Source organism: Sus scrofa, chromosome 6 (assembly GCF_054392235.1).
Source record: "Sus scrofa isolate SSC_HxYL_T2T_F1_AM1 chromosome 6, Sscrofa_HxYL_maternal_Yorkshire_Landrace_v2.0, whole genome shotgun sequence".
Classification (NCBI taxonomy): Eukaryota; Metazoa; Chordata; class Mammalia; order Artiodactyla; family Suidae; genus Sus; species Sus scrofa.
In genome coordinates this window covers 30,972,684-31,000,532 of record NC_139388.1, presented here as the reverse complement: position 1 = coordinate 31,000,532, position 27,849 = coordinate 30,972,684, and the positions used below count along the sequence as shown (strand labels likewise).

General features: G+C 54.3%; 2 protein-coding genes across 6 annotated transcripts in view; one reads left to right on the top strand and one right to left on the bottom strand.

Moving 5' to 3' along the window:
* The window catches only part of GNAO1 (G protein subunit alpha o1), a 175,834-nt gene extending 159,799 nt beyond the window's left edge, over positions 1-16,035 (top strand). For 2 of the 5 annotated variants that reach the window (XM_084960232.1, XM_084960234.1), the window contains 2 exons: positions 10,587-10,740; positions 13,587-16,035. In XM_084960232.1, the coding sequence (XP_084816358.1) occupies positions 10,587-10,740; positions 13,587-13,774 (342 nt within the window). In that variant the 3' untranslated portion in view covers positions 13,775-16,035. Of the gene's footprint in view, positions 1-1,232; positions 1,387-3,519; positions 7,915-10,586; positions 10,741-13,586 lie in introns of those variants that run through there. The other 3 variants (XM_021097094.2, XM_084960233.1, XM_021097095.2) reach the window with 2 other exon arrangements.
* Positions 16,036-18,906: 2,871 nt separating this feature from the next.
* The window catches only part of AMFR (autocrine motility factor receptor), a 46,939-nt gene continuing 37,996 nt past the window's right edge, over positions 18,907-27,849 (bottom strand). Inside the window, exons 11-14 of the mRNA XM_021097092.2 lie at positions 24,646-24,780; positions 22,961-23,044; positions 21,362-21,546; positions 18,907-20,569 (exon numbers count right to left, since the gene is read on the bottom strand). Coding sequence (XP_020952751.2) covers positions 20,422-20,569; positions 21,362-21,546; positions 22,961-23,044; positions 24,646-24,780 — 552 coding nt within the window. The 3' untranslated portion in view covers positions 18,907-20,421. The remainder of the gene's footprint in view (positions 20,570-21,361; positions 21,547-22,960; positions 23,045-24,645; positions 24,781-27,849) is intronic.

Sequence of the window (27,849 nt, the reverse complement as noted above, 5' to 3'; positions counted from 1 at the left end):
GCTCCTGGAGCTCGGCCAGGCACTTGGGGCTAGTGGCTGCCTTCCCACTGGCTGGCCACCTACATGCCACAGCCCGGACCCCAGCAGCCCTGGGCCTCACCTGCCACAACTTCTCAGCACCACTGCCGTCATCACCGCCTGCAGGGCCTTAACTTGCCATATCAAGGCCAAAACCATGAGCAGATTCTGAGACACCCTCCAAGCCGGGCAGGTATGAAGCGCCTCCTTCCAGTCAAAACCGTCAACTAAGAGTTGAAAGCAGCAGATTCCCAGGGCACCGCCGGGTGACATTGCTGTGATGCCTGCTCCCCACTCCCACGTCCCACACTCCTCACCAGCCGCTCGGCTTAGGCTGGTCTTGCCCACCATCCCCTTCCAGCTCCAGCCACGCAGGCCACAGCCCCAGGGTGGCCACTGCCTCTGTGAGGCCACACGGGGCCTCCAGAGGGGCCGGCTTTGACTTCCTGGCCCGAGACTGGTTGAACCCATTTGGGTTTTTTTTTCCCTCTCTCTTTCCTTCATGTTTTCTGCTGGGTTTTTATCTTCCTCTCTGTTTTAATCTCTCTTGCTGGCTTTCATCTTGGGGTTCATCCAGCCCCTCTGCTGAGAAACCAGCCCCAATAATCAGCTCACTCAGAACGCCCCCCCACCGCCCCGGCCCAATCACAACCCAGCTAAACCCACCCAGTCCCCAATCACACCAAGGCCACAGCAAGATCACACCCCCGACGCTGTCCTCCTGGTGTCTGCTTCCAACTCTGGATTAATTCGAGGATCTCTTAGTCCTCGGTTAATGTCTCCCAACTGAATGCGTGCACCCTCCCACCTCTGCTGGCGAAACCAAATGAGACCCCAGTAGAAAAATCTGCATGCCCGCGGTCCCATGTGGACATGTGGATGGTGGTGCGGCCCCTTCCCCTGCGTGCATGGTGCATGTCCTCTCCGTGGGCTGGAGTCCCTCCAAGTGACCTCGCTGCCCCTTCCCGGGTCAGCCTTTTTCAGGGGAAGGGCAGCGTTCCCCACCCTGCCGCCCTGCTCCACCCCACCTGCCTGCGTGTGGAATGCAGCAGGGACCACATCCTCGTCCTGTGGGTCCTCCCATCTCCATCCCTGGTGGTGCGTTCAGCCGCATTAGTGGACCTTCCCTTTGCTTGTCCTGCTGTGTTACTGGCCGCGGTGGGTCAGGGCCCCAGGTACTACCAGCCCTCACTGGACTCTCCACTCTATTGCAGAACCGCATGCATGAATCCCTGAAGCTTTTCGACAGCATCTGTAACAACAAATGGTTCACGGACACGTCCATCATCCTGTTTCTTAACAAGAAGGACATATTCGAAGAGAAGATCAAGAAGTCCCCGCTAACCATCTGCTTTCCTGAGTACACAGGTAGAGACTGCCACGCCCCTCAGGGGCCACACAGCCACTCTGGCCACACCAGTTCCTGAGGGAGCTCAGTCCCCCTTACCATACCCTGCGGATGCACCAGGTTCTCTCATGGAGAAGCCAACATAAAACCAAAGGCGGGCCCCTCCCTTCCCCATCATGTGCTGTATGTAGTGCGGGCCCGGGGCAGCCAGCTGGGGCTTCCTAGTCAGGGGAGGCAGGGCTGGGATCCTGATCTCTGCAACCTCTTGGACCTAGGTCACCTGTAGATAGAGATTATCAGTCAAGGGGCAACACCAAGATGGTAATGGGGGTTAAGATCAGGGGCTTCGAGTCAGGCATCCCCAGGCTCATGTCCCCACTCTGCCACTCACAGCAGGTCATGTAACTTCTCGGAGCGTCAGTTTTCACATCTGTGAGATGAGGATAATCACTGTGATTATCCAGCCCTCCCTCCCAGAGCTGCCAGGAGGACAAAGTGAGCTCAAGAACCTAGAGAGCTTAGCATGGCAGCTGGTGCTTAGTAAGTGCTCACTAAACATTTGCTGTTACTCTTATAACTGGGATTATAACTCAAAAATATCATGACAGCACCTCCCACACGGGTAGTTATAGGATTCAAATGGCCTGTTGGATGTGAGAGAGCTTCACAAGCAGGAGCGACCAGGGCCGTCTGCGGAGGGTTCTGAGGATGCTGAAGGCCACCTCTGTTAACATTGCCGCGGGTTTACCTGACGGTGGGTGGGTGATGGAGGCAGCCTGACCAGGGCCCCCAGCAGGCAGCAGGGTGGCTAGAATAGCCCAGGTACCTGCTGGCTCTTTAGGATGGCCAGCGCCTGGTCAGAGAGGTGAGTGGAGGCAGAAGTGGGCCTCCTCAGCCCAAGCAGCACCCCCGGCCTAGAGAGCACAAAGGCAGAGTCCCAGCAAGGTGGGCCTGCTGGGGGTGACTCCAGACTGAGCCCCAGTTCCCCCAGAGTGGACATGGGGCTACACTTGAAGCCAGACGAGTGTCCCCCTTCCTCTAGAAGAGGATGACTGCCCAGAGGCCAGGACCCCAAGCAGCATGCAGCCAGAGGTGGGCCGGGCTCAACCTCCCCCACACTCACCAGTCAGCCTCCTTTTAGGTGTACATAAAGTGTGGGTCTGTGGGTCCTGCTGTAGGTGACCTGGGGTGTAGCCCATGGGGCAGCAGAAGCAGCGTGAGGCAGTTTGCCAAGGCTGATGTGCTCCCAAGGACACACTCCCTCATCTCCAGCTCACATTTAGGAAAGAGCTGTGGCCTGGTAGACCCTCAAGGCCAGGCCTGCTGGCCTGCACCCCTGTGTCGAGGAGCTGCAGCCATGCTCATCCTGGGCCTCCAGTTTGCACAGGAGTCACCCCAGCTTAGTGCCATAGCTGTGAAGTTCAGCTCCCCTCTTCCTCCCTCAGTGTGTTGTGGCAGCTGGGCCTGGGCCCGTGCCTAGACTCCTGAAGCCCAGGGAAGCCTCAGGGCACAGCCAGGAGTCCCGTTCTGTTCCTTCCCAAACTGCCTCTGCCTGGCCTTACCCGGGACAGAGCAATATGGCAGCAAGGAAGGCAGCAAGTCAGCAGCCAGACAGTTCCTAAACCCTGGGTGGTGAATAGGAGAACAGGAGGGCTGGAGGTGAGGTGGAGGAGGAGGGCAGGGGGTTGAGAGGGAGGAGGCCAGGGCGGCTCACAGGTGCCACACAGTTTCCATACACCTTGCCCAGCAGTGGCCAAGGGAGGTGGCATCTCTGCCTGCCCTGCAGGGCATGCGTCAGCCAGGGGCTGGCACAGACATCTTTGGGCAGGACCCACAGGAAGAGAGAACACTTGTATCAGGAGCCCTTAGATGCACTGTAAAAGGAAACAGGAGTCCTGACGCTGCTGAGGCCTAGTGAGGTGAGGTTTGCTTTCTCGTTCCCTTCATTGCTTTTAAAGTGGATGTGGTCCACTGACCTATTTCCTGACCCATGACTGATGGAGCTGAGCTGTCGAGTGTTTGGCACCCCATTAGTTTTCTCCCGAAAGGCTGTCCCTGAGAGGCCCCCAGTGTCTGCTCCCCAGCCCGTGGCCTGACCAGTCCCCCAGCGGGGGCCTCACCTCACCAGCTCCCAAACTTGGTCTCTCCCGCAGGCCCCAGCACCTTCACGGAGGCCGTGGCGTATATCCAGGCCCAGTACGAGAGCAGGAACAAGTCTGCCCACAAGGAGGTCTACACCCACGTCACTTGTGCCACCGACACCAACAACATCCAGTTTGTCTTTGACGCGGTGACGGACGTCATCATCGCCAAAAACCTTCGGGGCTGTGGCCTCTACTGAGCCCTGGCCTCACCGCCCAGCCGCCCGCTGCCCTGCCCGGCCCGCTGCCCCACCCCTGCCCTGGAACCAGAGCTCCGCCACTTCCCGACCATTCTCTGCACTTGACAGAAGCACCGGTAGCGGGCACCGAGGGGGAGGAGGAGGCACCCTCCACAGCTGCCCCCGCCCCTGACACCAGAACGCGTGGTAACAGGGATGGCGGGGGGCCAAGTGCCCGCGCCGTGCCAAGATTGGGGGCTCACTGCCTTTGGGCCGCTCGCTGGCCTCTGCTTCGCCGCTGGGTGTTTTCCGGGGACGAGGGGTGTGGGGGCCAAGGCTGCCATCCAGCCCAGAACGGGTGCGCGCTCTTCATGTGGTGACGCATGCTTGAAGTCCCAGTGTTTCCTGTCTTCTGAGGTTGTGCAGGTGTTGGGGGTGGCCCTGGGGCAGGGTGCTGCAGGGCTGGGGCAGTGGGACTGCTCAGCTTTTCTTGGGTCAGCTCCGTCACCCAAAGCCAGGGTGGGACCAGGTCACCGACTGTGTGTGGGTCTGGGGCTCAGGCCTTGGCAAGTGCCTCCCTCCTCCCCTTGGGTCTCAGCCCCTGGACACAAGCCCGTCCTCCTCTGGGCCTTCCTCCCTTTCAAGCTCCTGGGCCTTCCCAGTGCCTCCTGGGGAACCCGCATCCCTGACTCCTCACAGGTGTGGAAATGCTTCTGAGACTTCTCGCCAAAGCATGTGGCAGGTGGTAGGAGGGATCAGGTCCCTGGTGTCTGAACAGAGGTGGCAAAGGAGGCGGGAGGCTGTGGGGGAGCAGAAACCTAGCAGAAGTGGCTCCTCTGTTGACTGGGATGGAGGCCTCGTGCCCAGTCTTTGCAGCCCCAAAGGTGACCTGTCTACTTCTCCCATCACCCGGGTCTCTGGCGGCTGCTCTGGAATGTAAACAGATATGCTTTTCCTTCCTGAATGTACAGTGAACGCAGTGGAAACCAGCAGGGGCAGCAGGGGGCCTTTGGACTGTTCTGTAGTCAGGGAAGCCCAGGGGAGGTGTGGACACAGGCCCTGTAGCCAGTGTCCCAGCTTCTTTGTCTTGGTGAAGTAACCAGGGAGTTTGCCGCAGCTCTTGGGGTCCTGCCAGCACCCCTAGGGCGGAGGAGGGTAGTTGGACGGGCCCACCAACTGGAATATGTGCTGTGAGGGGCGCAGCCTGGCTCAAATACACACCCAGTCCCCTCTTCTGGACAGAGTCCTCGGGCCCCTTGGCAGGACATTGCTGCAGAAATCCCTGAGCAGAAAAGGGTGGGGTAGCTCTTCCTGGTGACCCAGGCCCTGGCTGGCCTCAGGAAATGAGCACTCCTCTCTCTTATACCTGATGCCACCAGCCAACACCCCAGGCAGACCATGTGTGCTTGGGATGGCAGGCTCTGGCTGGCACACGGGGAGCCAGAGGTGCCATGGGAGGAGAGGGGCTGCCCTTTGGGAGCCTCAGGCTCCCTCCTCAAGGCCCTGCTCCTCCAGCCTCCACTTCGCGCTATCCTCAGTCCTGGGCCAGGCAGGACCCCTGGACTCCCAGCACAGCTCCTAACTGCCCTGTGGCCAGGAGCAGCCTCGTGCTAGCAGACCCAGAGCTCCGGGGGGCTGTACGGGAGACCCGTGGCACCTTCCCTAGTGCCAAATGCCTGCAGGGACTGACCCCTGGTCTGGCTCTCTTGCTGCTGCTCTTGGCCTTGTGGGAGGTCATGAGGCAGCCAGGCGGCAGGAGCCACCCCACCAACCCAAGTCCACTTTCATCTTGTTTGCCTTGTTGTGTGCTGTGCCTCATACCAGGGGCTGGGTCATGGCAGGGACAGGCCCCTGGAGCCAGTTGCCTCAATGTCCTGCGTGGGCTGCTGGGGCCAGTCAGGCCATATCGCCCAACACTGAAGGCAGAGCAGTTATTCCTGGCACCACCACCCTGGGTGTGGTCAGGTGTGCCCTTAACTTTGTCCTCTGACCCCAGTCTCAAGAGAAGGGATGCTGGCCAAGTCCCACCTCTTGGGCCGTCGCCCTGCAGGTGGGAGTCATCGGCTGTCCAGGCAGCCTGCAGGCACGAGGACCCTGGGTCCTGGCCTGCTCTCTCGGCAGCGTTCCATGGCTGGGGAGTGGGTGCCTGGGGCCTCCTGCCCTTCTGGCCCCTGGGCGGCCTTTTCTCTCTTAGATGCTCTGCTATATTCAGCTTCTTATGCTGTTCTTGCCCTCTGACCTGGCCCACCCAGGGGAGTCCTCGGCTGTCTGGTAGAAGCCCCCAAGGAGCCAGTTCCCATCCAGAGTAAGCCTCCCTCCCTGTCCACTGCGTCTCCATCCACATCATCACTGGTGGCTCCACCGTGGGGAGAGACAGCTGAGGTGGCAGATGAGTTTTGGCTCCGTCGTGGGGGTGAGTGTAGGGGAGGTGTTTTGAGTGACCAGACATGGTTGGGTCTCTTATCGACAGTCGCCACGTGTGTGCCCCAAAGGGGACATGCTTCAACCCTCTGAATGGCTCTAGTTTATCAGGCCAAAGGGGAAACTGATTTCTAGGAGGGGCACCTTTGCCAAACCCTTGAAAATTACGCCTGCCGCCTCGATGCCTGTGGGCAAGTTCTCTGCTGCACCAACCCGCCCTCACCAGAGCCAGGTCTTGACCTTCCCACCAAGAACCCATAGAGGCCCCTGGCACTCTGCCCTGACTGGGCGGGGACAGTGCCTGCAGCCTAAGGCAGGGCTCCGTTGAGCCTGAGGCCTCTGGCCTGAGGAAGGCATAGGGTCTGCCCCAACCCTGAGCACACAGCATAGCTCAGGGCCTCTCGCCAATAGCTTTGACCCTCTGGTCCCATGGCCACCTTCCATGGGGCCCAAGTGCCTGGTGCCCTGGCCCTTTCTCTCCCCTGAGAGCCTGAGGGCCCTTAGCCACATGCCCCTACCATGGGGCAGTGGGCCAAGCTCAGCTGGAAAACCACCAGCATATCTGGTGCCAGGAGGCAGCTTGGCTTCCCAGCCTCTCCCCCAAGTCCAGCTCCACTGATGGGGACTGGAGCCACCCTGCCCTCCACGACTGCCCAGGACCCCACAGATGCCCTCCCTCCCCAGAGCCCCTTAAGCGGGCTCACAGAGAAGACCCAGGGCAGCACACCCCAGCCTTTCCCTCCTGCCAGGTTGAGTCCCCACTGCTCCCTCAACGCATGGACAGTTTATGCCCTGGTGGGCGAGTTTGCAGGCACTCTTCCTGCCTCCCCTGGCTTCCCTTGGTCTGACTTGGCACACTCTTTGGCCCTCTTGGTGAGTAAACCCACTGCAACCCGGGCCTCAAGTCTCTTCTCTCCAGATCACGTAGTGGCCTGCCCGGCTCCCTTTTTGAGAAGTCTGGTGCACAAGGCCTCTTCGGGCTGCCTCTGCTTTACCCTGAGCCTTCTGGAAGCCTCTGGGCGCAATCTAGCAGTTCTTAGGAACTGAGGCTCAAGGCTCCGGCTCCTTGGCCTCGAAAGATTCGGTCCAGGGTGCCAAAGGCCAGCATCCCCCAGACAGCCCCCCAATGTCAACCCACAAGCCTGCAGAGTGAAGGATCCCAGCAGCCTAGAGAGTGAGGCAGGGCTCAAGAGCAGACCAGGAATGGTCCAGTGCATGCTGCTGGACCCCGCTCCCCGCCCCAGGAAGGCGAATCCTGACCGCTCTTGCCCAGGAGCATAGTGGGGCCTTCCCATGGGGGCCCCAGACCCCACCCCAACCAGACGAAGACCCTGTCAAGAGGGTGGGGCTGGTGGGGCAGAAGAGGTCCAGTGTGCCCAGACCACCAGCCTGAGCCCACAGCCCTTTTCAGCAGAGCCAGCAGCTGAGATGCAACCCTTCTCGCATGGCCCATCCTTTCCTCGCCACCCTGGGCACCCTCACCCCCCGTTCCTGCTGCCTCCCTGAGCAGCCAGACCCTTTCCCTCCTGGTCTCTGCCTTGGCCCCTGCATCGTCGGTGCCCCCTGCCTCCTCCCACTGGCTGTGGCGGCCTGCTCCCCTCCTTAGCAAACCTCCTCTCTAGATGCAGTGGTCCCACCTCCCAACCCCGCTGCCGCCGCCGCCACCACCACCCACCCCATATTAACTAATTTTGTAAGACAACTGACTCCTTGGTTTAATAAATCCCTAGTCATTGTAATAATTTATTGGCTGCCGTAATGTATTTATTAGTCACCTACCATTAATAAAAAGTGCCAGCTTTTTCTAGTGTGAGTGTGGTGTGTTGTGTTAGTGCCCCTGCATAACAGACATCCTGGGGCCAGACTGCAGGCTGCCTGGTGGACGGGGCACGGGCCACCTGGACAGAAGGATTCTGGATGACTGGGATTGCCAAGAGGGCGGAGGCCGGTCTGACCCGTCCAGCGTGCTTGGTGGGGGGTGGGGCGGCAGCCAGGCCACCGGTAGTGCTCTGCTGGGGCCCAGGGTGACAGTGGGCTGTCGGTGCTGTCGGCTGGCTTTGACCCCTGGCTTTTGTTTTCTCAAACGTGACTGCTCCCATTTTGAGTGTGTTCTGGCAACTGTGTTCACTGGGGAAGCGTGTAAGGACAAGCTGGGCTCTTGGCTTCTTGGTGATGGGCTCTGGTGGGTTCGGAGGGATGGCACTCAGGCCTGCGGGCCACGGGGGCATGTCTCTGCACCGGCGCCTCCCCTCCCACTGCCCTCCCTGCATCCCCAGGCTCACTCCAGCACCCTCCCCAAGGGAGCAGGTCTGGCTGCGTGCAGCTCTGCCTCACCCCAAACCCCTCCCCTGCTCTGTGCCGCTCGGACCAGGACCTTTTCCTGTGTGTGCGTTTTCTCTCACAATTAGACTGTGAGCTCTTGGAGAGCAGGAGCCTGTGGCTAGTGGTTCCTACAGCCCTGCAGGGCTGGTACTGGTGGGAAGCGTGGAATTCTGGAACCAGGGCAGCTGGCATGGATTGTCCCTTCAGACCTAAGCTCGGTGGCTTCCAGACTCTCAGCCCAGCCCACCGCACATGCCTAATGGGCACAGTCTCCATTCTGAGTTCAGGCCATCCTGGTGGCCACTTCTGGTCCTGGGAGTGCCCTGGGCATATGTCTCCACTGCGTCCCCTAGTGTCTGTGGATCAAGTGGAGCGAGTTGGGCAGTAAGCTGGGGTCTTGGCTCTGGCTGCGGGCTTCCAGCTCTTGGTCGAGCAGCTATGGGACGAGGAGATGCTGTGTGGCGGTGAGGCTTTTCCTACTGAATCCTTGGCTGTCAGACAGCTCTGCTCTGCTCCCAGGTAGCCCTGGGAGCCTGGGTCTTCTCAGCCAGGTTCCCAGGAAACCTCCACCCGCCCTTTTCTGAACTGGCTCCACTGAGATGGCACCAGGCAGAAGTGTCTTGCGCCTCCCTGAGTGTGACCATGCAGTGACCAACCAGCAGAATTGGGGGAGGACTGAGAATGGAACTGACTGGTTGAGGCTAGGAGGGTAATAAGCTCAGAGGAGTTGGTGCAGCAGAGTGAAAGGGCAATGCAGTTTGCTATGGATCCCAGAGGGCGTAGAACCGTGTGGTGGTCTAGGGACCCCTAAGGGGCAGCTGAGCACCCAGGCTGCCCCTCCCCCAGGTGGCCTTGGCTGTAAGAACAAAGGTTTGGCACTGATACACTTTCCCAGTCACCAGCATGACAATGCAGTCATGGAGGAGCAGACTGAACACTTGTGGAGCTGGCCTGATAATTTATTCCTTTAAAGCCCATGCGCTGCTCACGCTGGCTGGAGAAGCCCATTGCGCTGCAGGAGCTCTGGTCTGGCTCAGAGCCGGGTACAGGTCTCTGCTCCTCCCAGTGCCTGCCCTGTCACCCCTCACGGGTTATAAAGGACTTGGAAGGTTAAACGACACGGGGCAGGTGAAGAGCGGGCACTGGGGCTCTGTGACTGGTGGTGGTCACTTCCCCTTCCTTCTGCTCCTGCTCAGGTGGAGGGAGACAAGTGACAGAGGTTTACTCAGCCCCACCGCTGGCTCGTGCTCCTCTTAGGGGGTAACACCCAGTGATGCCCGTGCCACTTCTCTGTGTTTTTCTGCCGTGTGCTTCAGTCTTCTTACCCCTGAGGGAGCACGTAGCCTGGAATTACCCACAGAGCTTGGCCTGGGGTGAACAAGTTCCCAGGGCTAGGCCAGGGTTTCTGGGAGACATGAACTGCTCCTCCTTCCCCCAGAGGGGCATTTCACGAGGGAGCCACCTTCCCGTGCAGAAAAGGGTTCGTTCACAGAGAACCAGGTTGCCCACGTTCCTGTGCCTGGCTTCCTGCAGTAGAATTAGCCATCCCTGCCCAGGGCAGAAGGCCATCCTTCTGGGATCCTGCTTGACTTGGAGGGCCCATCCGTATACACTCATTTGCACTCCTGTGTGCAAAGCAGTTCTCCATGTCTGCAGGGTTTAAAAGTCCCCACACAGCCGGACGTGGTTGAGTCTGACCCAGCCGGAGGGAGGATGGCCAGTGCCCCAGGCACTCCTGCAGGCAGCCCCCAGTGCAGCCCCCGAGGATGGGGGCAGGAGCCTGGCGTGACCTCCCCTCAGACCACCACTCCCAGAGGACACCCCCACCCATAGGGTGGGCCCAAGAGGAAAGGTCTGGACGGGAAGGGCCAAAGCCCAACTCTCAGGCTCCCGGCCAGCACCCCAGTGCACATGCACACATGTTCGGGGAGACCCTCCCTTGGCTGGGGACTCTGACAGCCTGATCCCCCTGTCCTCAGCCTCAGTCTTCGCCTTTGGCCCTGAGACGGGGGCCATGGGGGCCAGGAGCCCCACCTCAGCTGCCAAGTAGCTCAATTCCTCCCTCTCCAGCCTAACTGTCATCTTCTCTTTCTCTGTCTCCCTGTCTGTCCCTCTCACTGTCTGTCTGGCTCTCTCCCTCCCCGCCTGGGGCTGCAGAACCGCATGCACGAGTCTCTCATGCTCTTCGACTCCATCTGTAACAACAAGTTCTTCATCGATACCTCCATCATTCTCTTCCTCAACAAGAAAGATCTCTTTGGTGAGAAGATCAAGAAGTCACCTCTGACCATCTGCTTTCCTGAGTACACAGGTGGGTGTTGCAGCCCTGCCCGGGACCTGTGTCTCCCCTGCAGGCTCTGGGAACAGGCAGGGGGCAGAGGAAGAGGCCACAGCGTGACCCAGTCTGGCCCTTCCCGGGGCGTCGCCCTGGGCCTGGTGGCAAATGAACCCTCCTGAGCCGTGTGTGTTGTAACCAGATGACTCGGGTGGGATCAGGAGGCAGGACAGGACCAGTTTCCCTTTCCCCTTGCATTCCTGGTCTCCTGCCTCCCCAGCAGCCCCCCTCAGCCCCTGCCCCGCTTCTGAACCACACAGCACCTTTGGCAGGACTAGAAAGGGTGGACATGTGCCCAGTGAGTGTGGCCTGGGCTGCCTGTGGGCTCCGCCTGCTTGCTCTGCTCCCTGCTTTGGTAGCGGGACGTGCTGCGCCTCCACGCCGCGGCCCCACCTGTGCCCAGCAGATGGTTCCACCCCTGCCAGTCGGGCCTGTGCTCCCCTTCCCCCTGCATCATGCTTGTTTCTTCCCCCTCTTCCTCCACCCCTGGGCTTTTTCCCAGATCAAACCACTGCAACTCTCTGCAGGCCTCCTCCATCCTGCCTGCTCTTCCACCTTCTCTGGGGGTGTTTTCTTCCCATCTGGCTCCAGGAGAATGTGTCACAGCCCCAGGGTGAAGCTGTCTGTGGTAGCTTGGGGAGGCTGGCTGCTGAAGGATAGCCTGGCTCTGGCTGCCGCTAGAGACTAATAGGAGGCCAGAGCCCAGCCCTAGTTCCTCTGGGGACTGGGAAGCTTCGAGAAGCCCCTGAGGTGGCAGGAGAGGGTGTGTCCTAGGTGGATACCACTGGAACCCACTCCCTGACAGCCCCAGTGAGAGATCAGGCTTAGGCTCGGCTCCCAGGGTCCCCAAACCCAGCCAGATTCCAGAAGAGGTGGATGCTGGCCCTTCCACCCTCCCCACCGGGGGTGGGGGAGTCTGCCCTCGCCCAGGGTTCAAAGGAGGGCAGGCTCTCAGGGCCGACGGATGTCAGGGGCGCAGGCCCCAGCAGGCAGGCAGGCTGAAGCCCCTTCTGGAGCCAGACTCTGCAACTTTGGGCAAGTTCCTAGCCTGTGCCTGGTTTTTCATCTGCGCACCACGGTAGACAATAGTGCCCACTGCTTGGGGCTGAAGGGATGAATGGAGAGAACAGTGCCTGGTGCCAGGTCTGCATCACCGCTGCCATCCCGGTTGTTTGTACCACCCAGAGGATGGAAGCCAAGGCTGGGGGACTGGCCATGGAGAGGGTGCCGTATGCAGGGTGAGCGAGTCCAGGTGGGCCTGGGCCAGGTGGGAAGGGCCTTGCCTGTGGGTGGCGCTGGGCTGTAGCCCCTCTCGGCAGCCACCTCTCTGGCCTCAGCAAAAATCTTTGGGGACCAATTCGGGTCTTTGGAAAGTTGTGACCAGCTGGAGCTCAGCAGTCCCAAGCCCAGCAGACCCTCTCAAACCAGTGCCACCCTCCGGGGGGCAGGCCTGGCCCTTGGTCCCTAGGGACCTGGCCAGAGGAGGAGTCAGTCTCACTGCCATGCGGTGTGGGCACTGGATGCATCCAGAGAAAGTCGGTCTGAATTTGGGAAACATTTAAGTTCTTCAGGGCTTCAGAGGGATCCAGTTTGAGTTCATACAACATGATGGATGACAAGTAGTCGCCAGTGTGGCAGTTCTGTGAAGGCTAAAGCCTGTGGGGACAGAACAAGAGCTGGGATGTGCAGGTGGTGGTCGGGCTGTCCAGGGGGCTCAAGGGACCACAGGCTGTGTAAGGGTGTGGACTCAGTCCACAGTCACTCTCAGGCACTTTTCACCTTCATGGTGCCCTGTCTGGGCGCCCTCTGGACAGGAAGCTGCTTCATTGGGTCCATTTTGGGGCTGTGTCTAGTCTGCCAGCTGCCACCAACTTAATGGCTTCACTGTCTTGATGGCCGGCAGTGGGGGTGAGGAGGCTCTGCCCTGTGGGCTGTCCAGAGCTGGTCTCCGCCCTGACCCCCATCCCTCACCCGCCCCCCACACCCCTTACTTGCTGATCTGACTGCAGACGCCTTCCAGTCGCCCCAGCCCCAGCCTCTCACACCCAGCAGCTGAAAAATGGGGCAGTGGGCAGGAGGAGGGGTCACCCCACACCCTTAATGTGAGATTTATCGCTTCCGTGCAGGCCAGATCCTAGTGGCTCTGAGGAAAATGGGGCGACTTCCTTTGATGGGCTTTCAGAGAGTTGTATGTTGGTCCATGTTTTATGGTAATTAATCAAATCTACAGGATAGAGCTCGTTGGGTAAACTGTCCTTAACTCACCCAGCCAGGAGCAAGGGAACATCCCAGGAATTGTGGGGGCAGTGGGGCCCCAGCTGGTATTATACCCACTGTTGGCCCCTTAAACCTCCCGCCTGAGGCTACCAATGCCCGACCCTGGCCTCCCACCCAAGAACGGCGACTGCTTAGAGACGGTCCCAGCCCTGCCAGGTGGCTTCTCATTAAAAGGGGGCACCCAGGAAGGGGTGCAGGCTCTATGCACCGCGTGCCCAGGGCCACCAGCCTGCCAGGAACTCTTCCATCAAACTTCACTGCCTCGGTCTAGACGAGGGCCGAGTGCTGTGGACGGCCGACCTGGCCCGCCTCGGTGCGCTCATCTAGAAAGGGATGGGCTGTGGCTCCCGGGGAGAGTCCATGGGAACGTAGAGGGACGCACCTGGGCAAGTCAGAAGCCCGGCGGACGCTCAGTGCACGTGGTTTTTAATGTAAGACGGGACTCCGCCTTGGAGAAGCGCCCCACGGCCGCCTCCACCGTTGAGGCCACGGCTGGCGACCCCAGCCCTCACCAGGGCCTCCCCTGTTCTGCTGTGTCATTTCAGGCCCCAACACCTATGAAGATGCCGCCGCCTACATCCAAACACAATTTGAAAGCAAAAACCGCTCGCCCAACAAAGAAATTTATTGTCACATGACTTGTGCCACAGACACGAATAACATCCAGGTGGTGTTCGACGCCGTCACCGACATCATCATTGCCAACAACCTCCGGGGCTGCGGCTTGTACTGACCTCTTGTCCTGTATAGCAACCTATTTGGTAATGATTCCAGCACTCACAGAAAAGCTTGCGTAAACACACACACACACACACACACACACCCTACTAACAAATGCAAGTTGGCAAATAAACTTTAAAAAGGCATAACGAACCTTATATTATAGACAAATATATATTACATTTTTAGTTTGTACTAGAAGGAGCTTCAGACAGAACTGACTACCATTCCATTCATCATCAAGGTTTTCCCGGGACAGTACGAAAGCATCCACTTGTGTGCTTGCACGCTTTCACACACATACTCATACAACATCCCCTTTGGGAGTCTCTTGTTTTAAGAACAGCCACGTGGTTTCACTCTCTAAGACCATTTCTGTGGGGGGGGGGAGGCAAGGAAAGGCCTGGCCCCAGTCCAGCCCACTCCTCTGCCTCCACCTGCACACTCAGGTGTGTCCTACTCTTGTGCAAATTCCAAAACCCTGTAGAAAATGGCCAAGACCCTCAAGCATCACCCTGCCCTATACTCCCAATAACAGAAAAATTAAGGACACATCTTTCTCAGATGGTGGTGGTTGTTAATTTCAAGTATTTAGAAGAATCATTGCTCTGACCCATCCACTGTCTCCTGAGTTTTCTTTTTTCATGTCTACAAGGCAAGAATCAGAAAAGGGAGACTAGGTCTGCTTTCTATGAGCAGCTGAGGGAAGGGGCCGTGCAAACCATGGCTCAAGGTCACCTGCAGAGTTGCCACCAGCTCTCTAAGGGCAGGAGAAAGAAGAGGAGGCATGTGGCCAAGGGGAGGGCTCATCTTCAGACCTGGCTGGGTCAGGGCCCTAGAGGGTGAGGCCTCCCACGGGGCCAGGACTAGGCTCCCTGGGTTCCCGACTCCCACTGTGATGCTGCCCCCATCTTGCCCCACCCAACATTACTCAACACGTTGGAGGGGTTCAGGTTGGTTGGTTTGTGGTTTAAATCAAGGAAAATGGTCAGACCGGACCCCTTATCTCTCTCTCTACAGACTGCTTCACGGACTCTCTGCTGTTGACGTTGATCTCCTGGTAGCATGACCTTTTGGCCTTTGTAAGACACACAGCCTTTCTGTATCAAGCCCCTGTCTAACCTACGACCCAGAGTGACTGACGGCTGTGTATTTCTGTAGAATGCTGTAGAATCCGGTTTTAGTTGAGTCTTTACATTTAGAATTTGAAAGGAAAAGAAGAACATTTCTCATGTGCTTTGTAGCTTAAAAAAAAAACAAAAAACAAAAGGAAAAAGGAAAACTCACCATCTCATCCATCTTTCTTTTCTTTTTTGAAGAAACGTACGTACACTCATGCATCCGTGCCCTCCCCATCCCACCTGCAGAGGTGCCGCCTGTCCGCACGGGGGCGCTGGTCCCCACAGCGGCCCAGGCCCCACTTTCCAGATGCGGCCTCACCGCCCACAGCCCTCCCCCAACCCAGACCCACAGCCCTGAGCCCCTCCAACCACACGCTCGCTCCAGGTTTGTATAGAAAAAGCACAGCTCTCACTGGCCAGTAGCTGCCCCCAAAAGAATACAGAACATATATATAAATAGAGCCCTATAGAAAACAGTTTCCCCCCAACCCCTTTCTACAGTTACTTTCTCATTTTTTTCCAGTTGTTTTAGTTTTTCTTTGTCCTGATAAGAACTATGTATTACATACCAGGTCAGCTTTCAGTCTTTGGGAACCGGGTTGTGGTTTACCCCCTGCTGACATTTCGCTTCTCCGTCTCTCAGATGGATGTGTGCGCACCCCTCCACCTTTTCCTTTGTTTCAGTGACCTGTGTTCGCTCTTTCTCATGTGGGGATGTTTGTGCTGCAGATACAAACAAAAATTTTTAAATACCACAAGATGGGAAAAAAAAAAAAAAAAAGATGGAATGTAGTGTTTACATGAAAGCCACAGTTCTCATGATCAGCCCACTGTCATTTCTACTTTGACTAGTATCAAACCCCAAACCTCTTCACGGTTTCACTTTTAAGACTTAATATTTGCTGAAGACCAGTCACAGCCATTTCAGATAAAGAGGCAAAAAGACAAAACACAAAAAATTTAAAATGCAGAAAAATAAAAAAACTTGGAAAAAAAAAAAGGAAAAAAAAAAAAAAAAAGAAGCCCACGGGTCTTTCTAAGCCTTTCTATTCCCAATCGGTGAGGTTTCTGTGATATCTTACACACTGCCAGTCTACTTCTCTGACTAATGGAAAATTCATGTGTAGCTCAATAAAGAGAATGTTTGTCTGTATTCCTGAGTCTCACGCTCGGGCTTCATTCTGACAGGAAAGGGAAGGAGGGATCTGACTGGGCCACAGCACAGACACTGGGAGGCTGGTGGGCAGGGCTCTAGGTGCTGGATAAGGAACCCTCCCCAGGACCTGGCCTGCGTCATTCCCGCCCCATGCTGCCAGCAAGGGGAGCCTGCTGAGCGCAGCCACCTGGGAACAGGGTGGGCAGAGGAATGGGCTGCACCTGCCCACAGATGCCCTCCTCCTCCCAGCTCTGGCATCTTCTGTCAGCTGGCTTGGTTTGTTTTCCAGGGTGGAATTGAGGACTGGAAAGCGGGGGAGGCCAGTAATCCCACATGCCCCATGCTGATACAGGATCCTCCACAGCAGAATGGCCCTGGCCTTCTGCACGCAGGGGTCACAGGCACTCACTTGGACATCTTCAGAAGCTTCCCCCGTTGGGCCTGGATGCCAAGAAGTCCCCTGCAGGCCACATACACACACATAGGGCAACAGAGATCAGCCCAGCCTGGTGCCCCAAGTCTGGTTCCCTATTCCCTCAAGTGATGGGTCTCACTACCTCTCCACTGGGTTGCCAGGTGTTGGCTGCAGCTACCTGCAAATTACTTGAGACTGGGACCTGGAGGGAACACAGCTCACCCAAATCCTTGCATCATGTCCCTGGATTGCTTAGCCAAGCAGTCAGGTGCTCCATCCTGTCACCTGGGAGACGGCAGGGCTCAGTGAGATCAGTTAATCGGAATCCTCTGCAGACACTTAGAGCCCAAGGAGGCCTCTCCTGGGCAATTCCTGTGGACTTTCGAATCTAGTGAGGATGGAAAGTAGGAGTTCATACAGCTGCAGAGACCATGGACTAGCAAGAGGCTGGTCCCCGCTGCTGTTACCAAGAACAGATCCACACCCTCCTCAGCTGTGACAAGCCTGCTGAGCTAGCTAACGGGGCCTGCCTCTCACCCAGCGCTTTTCCTACCAGCTTCCCCCTGCCCCAGCTTATCTGCAGAGGGAGGCTCACAACCATCTCTGCCGACGGGAAAACTGCCCTCCTAGCCAGAGCTTGACATCATGATGCTGGCTGAGGGGGAGCAGGGGGGATGCAGAGGCAGGGTGAAGAACACGACTTGCACATGTATGCACATGAATTTCTCTAAAAATGTGCCCTATGGGAGTTCCTGCCATGGCTCAGCAGAAACGAACCTGGCTAGTGTCCATGAGGATGCAGGCTCGATCCCTGGCCTCAGTGGGTTAAGGATCCGGTGTTGCTACACCTGACGTAGGTCGCAGACACGGCTCAGATCTGGCGTTGCAGTGGCTGTGGTGTAGGCTAGCAGGTGCAGCTCTGATTCGACCTCTAGCCTGGGAACTTCCATATGGTGAGGCTGCATCCCTAAAAAGACAAAAAAAAAAAAAAAAAAGTCCTACAATAAAAGTGTTCTTTCCCAACTTGCACATGAATTTTATAAATAAAAACAACAGAAGTTTGTCTTTTCCTTAAAAGGGAATCAGGTAGTTCCCACTATGGCTCAGTGGAAATGAACCCGACTATTATCCATTAGGACCCAGGTTCGATCACTGGCCTCGCTCAGTGAGTTAAGGATCCGGGGTTGCCATGACCTCAGATACCAGGTTGCAGACACGGCTTGGCTCGGATTCCACGTCGCTGTGGCTATGGCGTAGGCCAGCAGCTGCAGCTCCGATTCGACCTCTAGCCTGGGAATTTCCATATGCCACAAGTGTGGCCCTAAAAAAGCAAAAAAAAAAAAAAAACAAGAAGCATTCTGTTGGGAAAGGATACAGGGAATGACCAACTAGACAAGATGTGGAGGGGCAGAGCCTGTGCATCATGGTTTCTAGAACCTCCATAAGCAACTAACATGCAGTCAGGTTCAGAACCATTTTTAACAAAAAGCAAGGGTGATGAGATGGAGGCTTCCAGGTGACAAGAGCCTTCAGGGCTGGAAGCCAGGCAGGCACAGGTTCCTGGACCAGTTCGGCAGCGGGGCCGTGGCTCCTTCTGCATGTGAGGCCCCATTGCGGCAGAGCTCAGCTTCCTCTCCTGTGGTGGGGAAGGTCTGTGTCTGCTGCCTAAAGATAAAAGAGCACATCGTCTACACAGCTCAAGTGGGAAAGCCAGTCCAAGTGGCCACCTGGGCACCCAGGATTGATGTCAATCCAAGTAAAACATCCACAAGGACCATCAGTTTCTTCACGACATAAAAGTCCTCAAAATTAGGGAATGTGTCAGAACCGAGAACCCAAGAGGTCAAGGGGCAAAAGCAAATGGAGGGAGTAACAGAGATGACTTCCAAAGAGCCCAAAGGGGGCAAGGGCACCTCCACGACCATGCACAATACCCGGCATGCCTCCATCTACAGGCCTGAACCAGCAGCCTGGCTTTCGCTCCAGGCTGCCTTCCTGGAGACAGCACAGTGAGCAGCCCATGGGGCAGGACCGCCCTCAAAATGCCAGGACTCTGATCTAGCCTCGTGCCCTTGACATCTGTCCCAGAAGCCCCCAGTGTCAACAGCCAAGAGACAGTATATATCGAGTGCCCAGAATCCTGTACTATCCAGCTGTCAGAGCTAAAGGTGGACGTAGGTCAATTTTAAAGGCATGTCTTCAATCACTGTCACACTGCTATATTCCAATGTCTCAGGTCCTTCTAAATTGATTCCAAAACATTTTCGCTTTTCACACGTCTGCAACATAAGAACACATGGCATCGATGTCATCTTTAAACGTGGAAAACATGCAAAGGATGAGGATGGAAAAACCCTCTAACCAAAATGGAACACAGAAAATCAAAATGGGATCTAACTTCTACACCTTGGGAAAAAAACTGCCTTAGTTCCCAGCCACACACAACACACTAGGAGAGTTTGCCTTTTATTATTATTATTGTTTTACAATAAAAACAAATAGCTATGCTCTCAGCAAAACAAATTTTAAAAAGAAAAAAAAAAAAATCACAGAAATTTACTAACAGCATTTCAAGATAAGGCTTTTGAAAGATTTATTGAAATAAATTACCTCATCCTAAACATTTACTCATCACTCTATCTTCAATTACTTCTCAACAGTCTAAAAACTTTGTTATGTAAAATACATTTAACTTTGCAAATAATTTTAGATAATACTGGATTCTTCCCAAAAAGACTACCATAAAACTATGCTTTCAAACATTAAAAAAAAAACTTAATCCAATAGGACATAAAACTCAACTATGTAACCTATGATTGCGTGTTTCAAATCCTTGACGTTGGATATGTCAAGGATTTGAAAAAGTTCAGACCTGGTTCTGCTCCAAGGCAGGTGGACTCATCATCTTACCTTTGTATGTTGAATTAAACCAACAGGAACAAAGTTATGAAAATGAGGGCTCTAGGGAAGAAAGATTCAAAAGGTATCTTTTATTTCTTCAATAAAGCCCCCTAAAATTTACTCTCCCTTCTTATAAGGCCCACACTTTCAAACACACAGCCTTTGGCATTGCCCGATTTACGTGACCAAGGAATTAAAACCATGAACTAAAGCTTGCTGCGTAACCCTTTCAATGCTGACCTTCCCCATGTTGGGGGCGGGGGCGGTGGTGGCAATGAGGTGCAGAGAGGAGAGGCCACACCGGGTGTACTCTATGCTGGGGAGCACCAGCATTAACGGAAATGAAGCCAGCTTTGGATCAGGGGCTCAGAAATTCAGTCCCGGATGTACTGCACATAACAGGTCACCCCCTCACACTCTGTCCCTGGGCTTTCCCCTCTTCTGCTCCAGGTATCAAACTAAACACAGCTTTTCCAAGATGCCCCGTCGGTCCAGGAGTCCAAGAGCCTGTAGGTCTGGCCTCTGTGACATTCCGAATGCCTCCTCACTAAGAACAGCAGTCTGACAACAGAAATTACACAGTGGTGTGAAGTCGGGCCCAGGCTCTACATCTCTACGCTGCTTTTTATGGATCCTTCCCCCACCCACCCCCTGCCAGCCTCCCCGATCCTCCCACCACCCCAAACACAGACACTTTCTGCCAAATTTGGAGCTAAAGACACCAGCATTTGTTGTGATTTCTGCATAAACCAGTCATAGAAGCTGCCTGCTTCAGGGCCTCCGGTTGCCCACTTTCTCTCAATCCTCCCCCACCCCTAGCAAGTCCAGTCAATGCAGAAGAGATCACGCCTAGGGTTAAAATGTGCGGTGTTTCTAAAGGGAAGAGAAACGTCACATAGAAAGTATTACAAAAAAGGATTAAATTTGTCAGCTGTCCAAACACTATTAAGACCACATGCTTTATACAGCGGCAATGCAGTCAAGCCCACGTCTTCGAACAGCAGGCAGAACTGGGGACAGGCCTCTTGGGTGGGCGCGCAGCTCAGGAGGAGGCAGCTGAGGAAGTGCTAGGACGTCTGCTGCTTCTGGAGTCTCCGTTCCGCGGCAGCAGCCAGCATCCTTCGGCGCAGCGTCACAGGATCAGAGGTCGCGCCTTCCGAGGGGAGGGGGCTCTCCGAGGCCGAGTCATCCTCAGAACTTCTGTTCAAGAAACGCCTACCAAAAAAAAGGGATCGCGTGAGGGAGGAGGGAAAGGGGAGCGCTGGAGCACGCATGCGGAAACATACACGTGTCTCTAATCATTGCCCTGGCATGAAGCTGTCCCTCAGTGCCACCCGGGGACACTATCCCTGAACGGAGGAGCAGAAGTTCTCTGCACAAGGACCCCCGCCCCCCCAACTACAGGCAGCTGTCCAGCTCCCCCCTCCCCACTTGCCACCCAGCATGAAGCCCCCCATCACAAGGCCTGTGCTGGGCACCAAACTCACCCACGGGAACAAGAGTTTAAGAACAAACACTCCCTGCTCTGGCCGCACCTGCCCGGGGTGGTGGAGTGGGGCTGTGCACAGACGCAGGTCTGCACTGCGAGGCTGGAGGCACACAGAGTGGCCATGACAGAGGCCTCAGGAGCTGGATGCCAGGCCTGTGTCAACTTCTCAGTCTCCGTTTCCTCAGCTTTAAATCTGTCCAATGGGTGTAATTAACATGCTCCCTTTTAAGTTCAGCGAATCAGAGTAAGTCCTATAAAGGGTCTAGAAAATGCTGGCATGTTAAGTGCCATCTAAGTGAGTGTGGCCGAGGCGTCCACAGGAGACGACCAGCAGCAGTGGCTAGAGGCTACCAACTGGGCTCAGTGCCACCAGATCCTCTGGTTTTTCAACAGAGGTTTGAAATCTGAATTTTTAGGCGACATGTGATAGTTTGTCCATGTTGGCATCTGTGACAAGGGCCTTCGGGCCCTGGGTTTTAACCCGAGGTTCACACAGCAGGAGCTGGAGAAGTGCTCACCTCCGAGCTTGCTGCAGGAGGTCATCCTTACGCTGCACCAACATGCGCTGCCTCTCGTCGGCAGACTTGGAGAAGCGGCTCCCGCGGGCCTCGAAGTCCTCACCCTCACTGGGCTCCGCCTCCAGCTCGCTGAAGTCCAACGCCTCCTCCAGCCGAGGACTGAGGTCCAGCGGCACACGCTCCGTCTGGACACGAGGAGCAAGGGGTGGCCGTGAGCACAGGCTACCTTGCTAATCGGATTCCCCACCTGACCAGAGCACCGCCAACGGTGCTCTTCTGGACCCAAAAGGAGGCACGCTGCCAGGCAGGGAACCACGAGCACATAGGTAAGGGCAGACGAGGGGTCCGGGAGGGCAGGACCTGACTCTCACTGCACGTTCAACATCAGGGAACAAGGAAATGCTTACGACTATGGAAAACAAAGCACCTCAAAACTGTACTCTTGGAGAATACAGTTAACTGCTAATTTGCACTCTGGGAATTTTCTGTTCAATGCTATTTACTGCTCTAAATTTTTAACAAGTCCTCACACTTACTACACAAATTTTATACCCCTAGTTAACTCTGAAAACAGGCAGATAGAAAGGGTAAATTCTAGGTTATCTTTTTACAAACAGATATAAGATCATGTGGTTACTTGTGTGGCAGGATACAATAAGAAGACTCTCTGTTTTGGCTGTAGCTGTGAAGGCTAAGGCAAGGCCCAGGAGTCCCCAGAGGCTTAGGCAGGTGCCCAGCCATCTGTGCTGCTCCTGTGCCAGACCCAGACCCAAGCTGGCCAGGGTCAGCCCAGCCCACCTCCAGGGAACAGCAGAATTGAGGAGCAAGAGGCTGAGAGGCTGATATTTAAGAGTTCTTCAAAAGAGTTCTGACTGACTCTGGCAGAGAAGGTAGCGCCATCCTCAGACCCCAGCCCGTGTGTGGGAAGCCCCAGTCGTCAAACAAGGAAATACAAAGATAGGACTGTTGGGTTTTTGGATTTTTTTTTTTTTTTCCCGTCTCTTAAAGTTTCTAGAAACAATGGTAATTGATTAAGCAAATGGAAATTACAGAAAAGAGACATGAACTGGAATCTCCAGGCTGTGGGGTTGGGGGTACCTCTGCCCTAGAAACCAGGAGGGGAGTTGATTTTGCATGGGGGCAGCAACCCCAGGTCACCCAGAGTGGATATCTTGGCAAATTTGGTTCCCAAGGTAACTACCCTTCCCCATGCAGAGGGTCTCATTTTTGTGAAGTGCATGGAAGTTCCTGCATATGCTGAGCTGGACAAGTGAGGTCTGGAGGAAATCCTGATGATTTCAGCTCTACAGAAAACCCTGATGATTTCAGCTCTACAGAGTGGAGCCCTGTGGGGTGCAGCACTCACCCTGAGTCCTGGGCCCAGCCTCACCCTGCCCTTCTGAGCGCTACCACTCAAGCTCACCGCAGCAGTGCCCAGGGAGAGGGCTGCAGGCCACGCCCCAGCACAGCAAAGTTTGTTAACCTTAGATGCTTAGATGCTAAGATGCCTGATGCACAGACATCAGCACACGATGAGACCATCACCAGGTGGCCCACTGCTCCCCAACCCGCATGCTCTCTCTACCACACAGGCCTTACCTGGGCAGAAGCTTCCCCCTCCTCCTGGTCGCCGTTCGGCCTTTCTGCAGGACTGTTCAATGCAGGTCTGATGCTCTCTGACCTCTGAAAGAGAAATGGTACCACACACAGTACAGAGCCATTCTGAACTCAAAGAACAGGCGTGGGGGAACCTGAAGCACAAGGGAGCTACTGTCTAAGCTCGACCAACCCCACAGCATCGAAGAGACAAGAATGCTACTAAGATTAAAGACAAAGGAGCTTGAGACCTAAGTTGGAGAGTTATTAACAACCTCCACACATAATTTCCTTCTCACTAATAGTAACCACACCACAACAAAATGACAACAGCAGATAACACGGACAGAAGGCTGTGTCCGAAAGCCCGACATCACCTCCTAAACATCCTATGGAACAGGTTCTACTGTTCTCACGTGCAGCCAGGCTGAGATCCTGGCCCACACGGCAGACACCTCGGGGCCTGCCCACATCCCGGCAGGTCTCCCCCCTTGGCGCTGGTATTTTGCCACCTGAGGACACACTCCGGCTGCACGAGGCAATTTTGCCCCCTTCGAGGCAGCCCTCAACCAACAACTGATGGGAGCTGGGTGTTTATACACCCTCAGGAGGGACAGTGCATTCTACGCTGGACTCCAGAGGCCCCCAAGGGGCTCAAGCTCTAGCAACAGAGCCCATGATGGTAACCTGCTGGGTAACAAACCCTTTATCCAGCCCACAGCCCCACATGCTGTCTGTGTTGCTGAACACCTCCCAAAGTGACTGCCAGTGCTAGAATCCTTGTCTTAAGGGTCTGCTCCTGGGGAAAACCCAGAGCCAAAAGCCAGGTCAGACAGGTAAAGACTGCCAAGCCACCTCCAACATACCTCAGCCCCCGACTCCCAAGTCCAGGCTCATTCCCTCTTCAGAGATTCTCAAGTTTTAAAATTTTACTAACATGCTTCCATGTTTCTGCATACCAAAGCTGAGTAACTGCTTGGTATATAATTCCCTCATCATATATATATATATGAATATTTTCATTCCTTGGTCCCACCAGAAAGCTTGTCTTTAAAATGTTAATACTTCCTGTACCCATCAAAGAGGTTATATGATGGGCCAGGAAACAGGATCTTTTTAGAAAAAAAAAGTCCAAGCCTCACACAGAGGCTGGGATTATACCCAGCAGAAAGCCACACCAACATGCAAAAGGACAGAGGGCACTATCCCGACAGCCGGGGCTGGCAAACTAGGGCCTGTGGGCCAAGTACTCCTCCTGTTTTTGTAATTAAAGCTTTCCTAGAACATCACCAACACACATTCATTTACACACTCCCATGGCTGCTTAAGTGCTATAAGACAAAACTGAGGCTCTGCAACAGATAATGTATGGCTCACAAAGCCTACATATTTCCATCTGCCCTTTACAGAAAAAGACTGCTGGCCCTTGTCCAAAAGGATCCGATACTGTGACCTCCTGGACTGGCAAGAAAAGGCTGGCAGGGGTTGTCCATCTGCACAAACCATTAGCCAAACACACTTGTCCTTGTCATGATCCAAGCCTCCTGGATGGGTCTGTTCTCAGTCATAATTTGGAAAGTTTGGGAATTCACAGAAACCCTTCATCAAATCATACATGATATTCAGCTGTTAAGTAACTAAAAAGTTAATCTAGAAGATTTAGTAAGTCTTTGTGAAGACAGATTTACCTGCGTGGGAAAAGGTACTTGAATCCGTCCTTCTAAAATGTTGTCTGTTGTTATTTCGACTGAGCGTGTCAGCTGGAGGTCCTGCAGTACGAGGTGGTAGGGAACCTGGGGGAACATTTCTTGAATCTGATGAGCCTACAGGATACAAACACAGAGGCCACAGAAACGTTTGCCCTCCACAGTTAGTCGCTGAGGTCATGGGCTCTGGCAGGCCTGCCTTGGAAACACAAGTAAGGGGCCCGTCTATGCCACAGGTCACCGCCAGACTGCAGTCTTTTATTTTTCCAGGATGCCAAACAGAAAATTTGGGGACAGTATCAACTTCAAATTAAAAAAAGCACAGAAATTCAACTGGATCCCAAGACAGGCTGAACTAGAATATTAGTTTTAAAAGTATTCATTTTAATACACACACACACACACACACACACACACATACATACACACGACCGGTGCACTTTGCTGTACAGTGGAAACTGGCCCAACATTGTAAATCAACTATGATTTTTTTTTTTTAAATCATAAAAAAGTGTTCATTTTAAAGCTCAGTAAAACTCTGGCATTCAAGACACGTTCTCCTTAAAGGTATTATTCCTAGAAGGAACAAACTTCTGATACACACTACATGATGGATGAAATTCAAACACGTTATGTTAAGTGAAAGAAGCTCAACTCCAAAGGCTGTGTACTATGCGATTCCATTTATATGACATTCAAGAATAAGCAAAATTATAGGGACAGAAAACTGGTAAGTGGTTGCTAGAGGCTGGGGTGGGAGAGGAAGTGATGAGAAAGGGGCGTGATGGAATCTGGCAAAGGCGAAAGGGAACTGCTCTCTATCTTCATCCTGGTGGTGGTCACACAACTATGCACATTGGACAAAACTTCAGAGATGGACACTAAAAAAGGTGAACATATTGGATTAAATTATACCTCAACCTCAAAAAAGGATCAGAAAGAATATGAATTCTAATACTGCTCTGGAGTTGTAGTTTTCTTTCTTTTTTTTTTTTTTTTTTCCCCTTTCTTTGGCCACCCCCGTGGCTCATGGAAGTTCCTGGGCCAGGGATGGAATCCCAGCCTGAGCTGCAATCTATGCCACAGCTACAGCAACATCGGATCCTTAACCCACTGTGCTGGGCCGGGGATTGAACAGGAGTGCCTCCGCAGAGACAAGATGGATCATCAACCCACTGGGCCACAGCAGGAATTCCCTGGAGCTGTGGTTTTCAAAGTGTACTCAGAAACATCTTGGAGGCCACCAGGGCTCTAGGGTGGGCCCGTGTACAGGGGGGCGCAGGCACAGATCTTGGCACGCCACCACCCATACTTTCAGCTGAGTTTTAGCTCCAGACTTTTCATACATTACATTTATTTTACAAATGCTCATTTTCAGGGTTTTGTCTGTGGGAAAGTCCCAATGATCAAAAGAAAAAGTGAGGAGGAAAAATATAATTGCTTTGGGGGCACAACAAAGTCTACTGTTGGACTAGTAGGTCCCAAGAAACATGTCGTTATAACCATAGGAAGAGAGGGATGTGTCTCAATGTCAGGCTGTGAAAGAAGACTGGGTGAGACCTGCGCAGAGTGTGCTTAGAGCTGCTGCTGGGGTGGGGAGGGCAGGCCAAGCATGCATGGCAGAAGGACCCACAGCTCCACAGGCCTGGCATCCTCTCACTGTTTCTATGAATGTGAATGGTGCAGGCCTGCAGAAGTTCCCAGGCCAAGAATCAAACCTGCACCACAGGAGGAACCAGAGCCACAGGGGTGACAATGCCAGATCCTTAACCCACTGAGCCACCATGAAAACTTCCATGAGCTGATCATTTTTTAAGTTAGGTGAGGTCAAAGCTGACTGGGCAAGAGTCCAAAACAACCTCCATAATCAGGTAACATCCTTCTCTAGTCTTAAACAGTTCCACCCTTCCCTTCCCAAATAAAGTCCCCGATTTATCTTAGCTGGCCAAAGCCTTTCTCTCAGAAAATCCAGCAAGTTAAATATGAGATCTTCATTTTAAAAATGTATGGTGCCAGTCGATTAACTGTGCTAAAGACAGGCTATTCCAATCCCCCATGAGACGGGGGAAGAACACCAGGGCCTGCCTCAGGATTCTAAGCACAACAACTCCAAGAAGCTAATTCTCGGGAGTTCCCGTCATGGTGCAGTGGTTAACGAATCTGACTAGGAACCATGAGGTTGCAGGTTCGGTCCCTGCCCTTGCTCAGTGGGTTAACGATCCGGCATTGCCATGAGCTGTGGTGTAGGTCACAGACGAGGCTCGGATTCGACCCCTAGCCTGTGAACCACCATATGCCACAGGAGCGGCCCAAGAAATGGCAAAAAGACAAAAATAAATAAATAAATAAATGACAAAATTCTTTAAAAAAAAAAAAAGACGACGAAGCTAATTCTCAGTCCTGGGAGGCTTATATGCTTATGAATCCAGTTTTTTAAAGGGGCAGGTAAGGGGATCCACCTGAAGAGCTTCAGCAGCAGCTTGACCCCAACGTACCCTGCAGAGGCCGCCATGACCCAGTCAGTGGTCACAAGAGGCGGCCGTCTTCCCGGCCCACCCGCCCTCCTGACATCCCTCACGCTCTGCTGACAACCTGTGCTACACCAAGAAAGCAGAAGACAGAAGGAAGCCAGGTCTGGTTTTCGGGTTTTTTGCCTTTTTAATGGTCAAAATCATGTAACACAAAACTGTCTATCTTAACCATCTTTAAGTGTGAAGCAGTGTGAACGACATGCACAGGGTTGTGCAAAAGATCTGTGAAAGCTTCCATCAGCCAAACCGAAACTCTGCACCCACTGAACACCAACTCCCCGCTCGTGCCCCACCCACCGCCCCCAGCAGCCACCACCATCCTGCTTTCCAAGCATCTGAGTATTTAAACACCTCGTGTAAGTGGAATTTGTAGTATCTGCCTTTTTGTGGCTGGCTTATTTCACTTGGCATAATGTTCTCAAAATTCATCAATGTTGCAGCGCATGACCGGATTTTCTTCTTTTTTGGCTGAATAATATTCCATTGTGTGGTGAGACCGTTTTCATAATCCATTCTCTCTCCTGGACATTTAGGCTGCTTCTACCTCTTGGCTGTTAATGAGCCACGCTTTTTGTGTCTGTTTGGGGCTACACCTATGGCATATAAAAGTTCCTAGGCAAAGGATCCGACCCACAGCTGCAACCTACAGCACTGC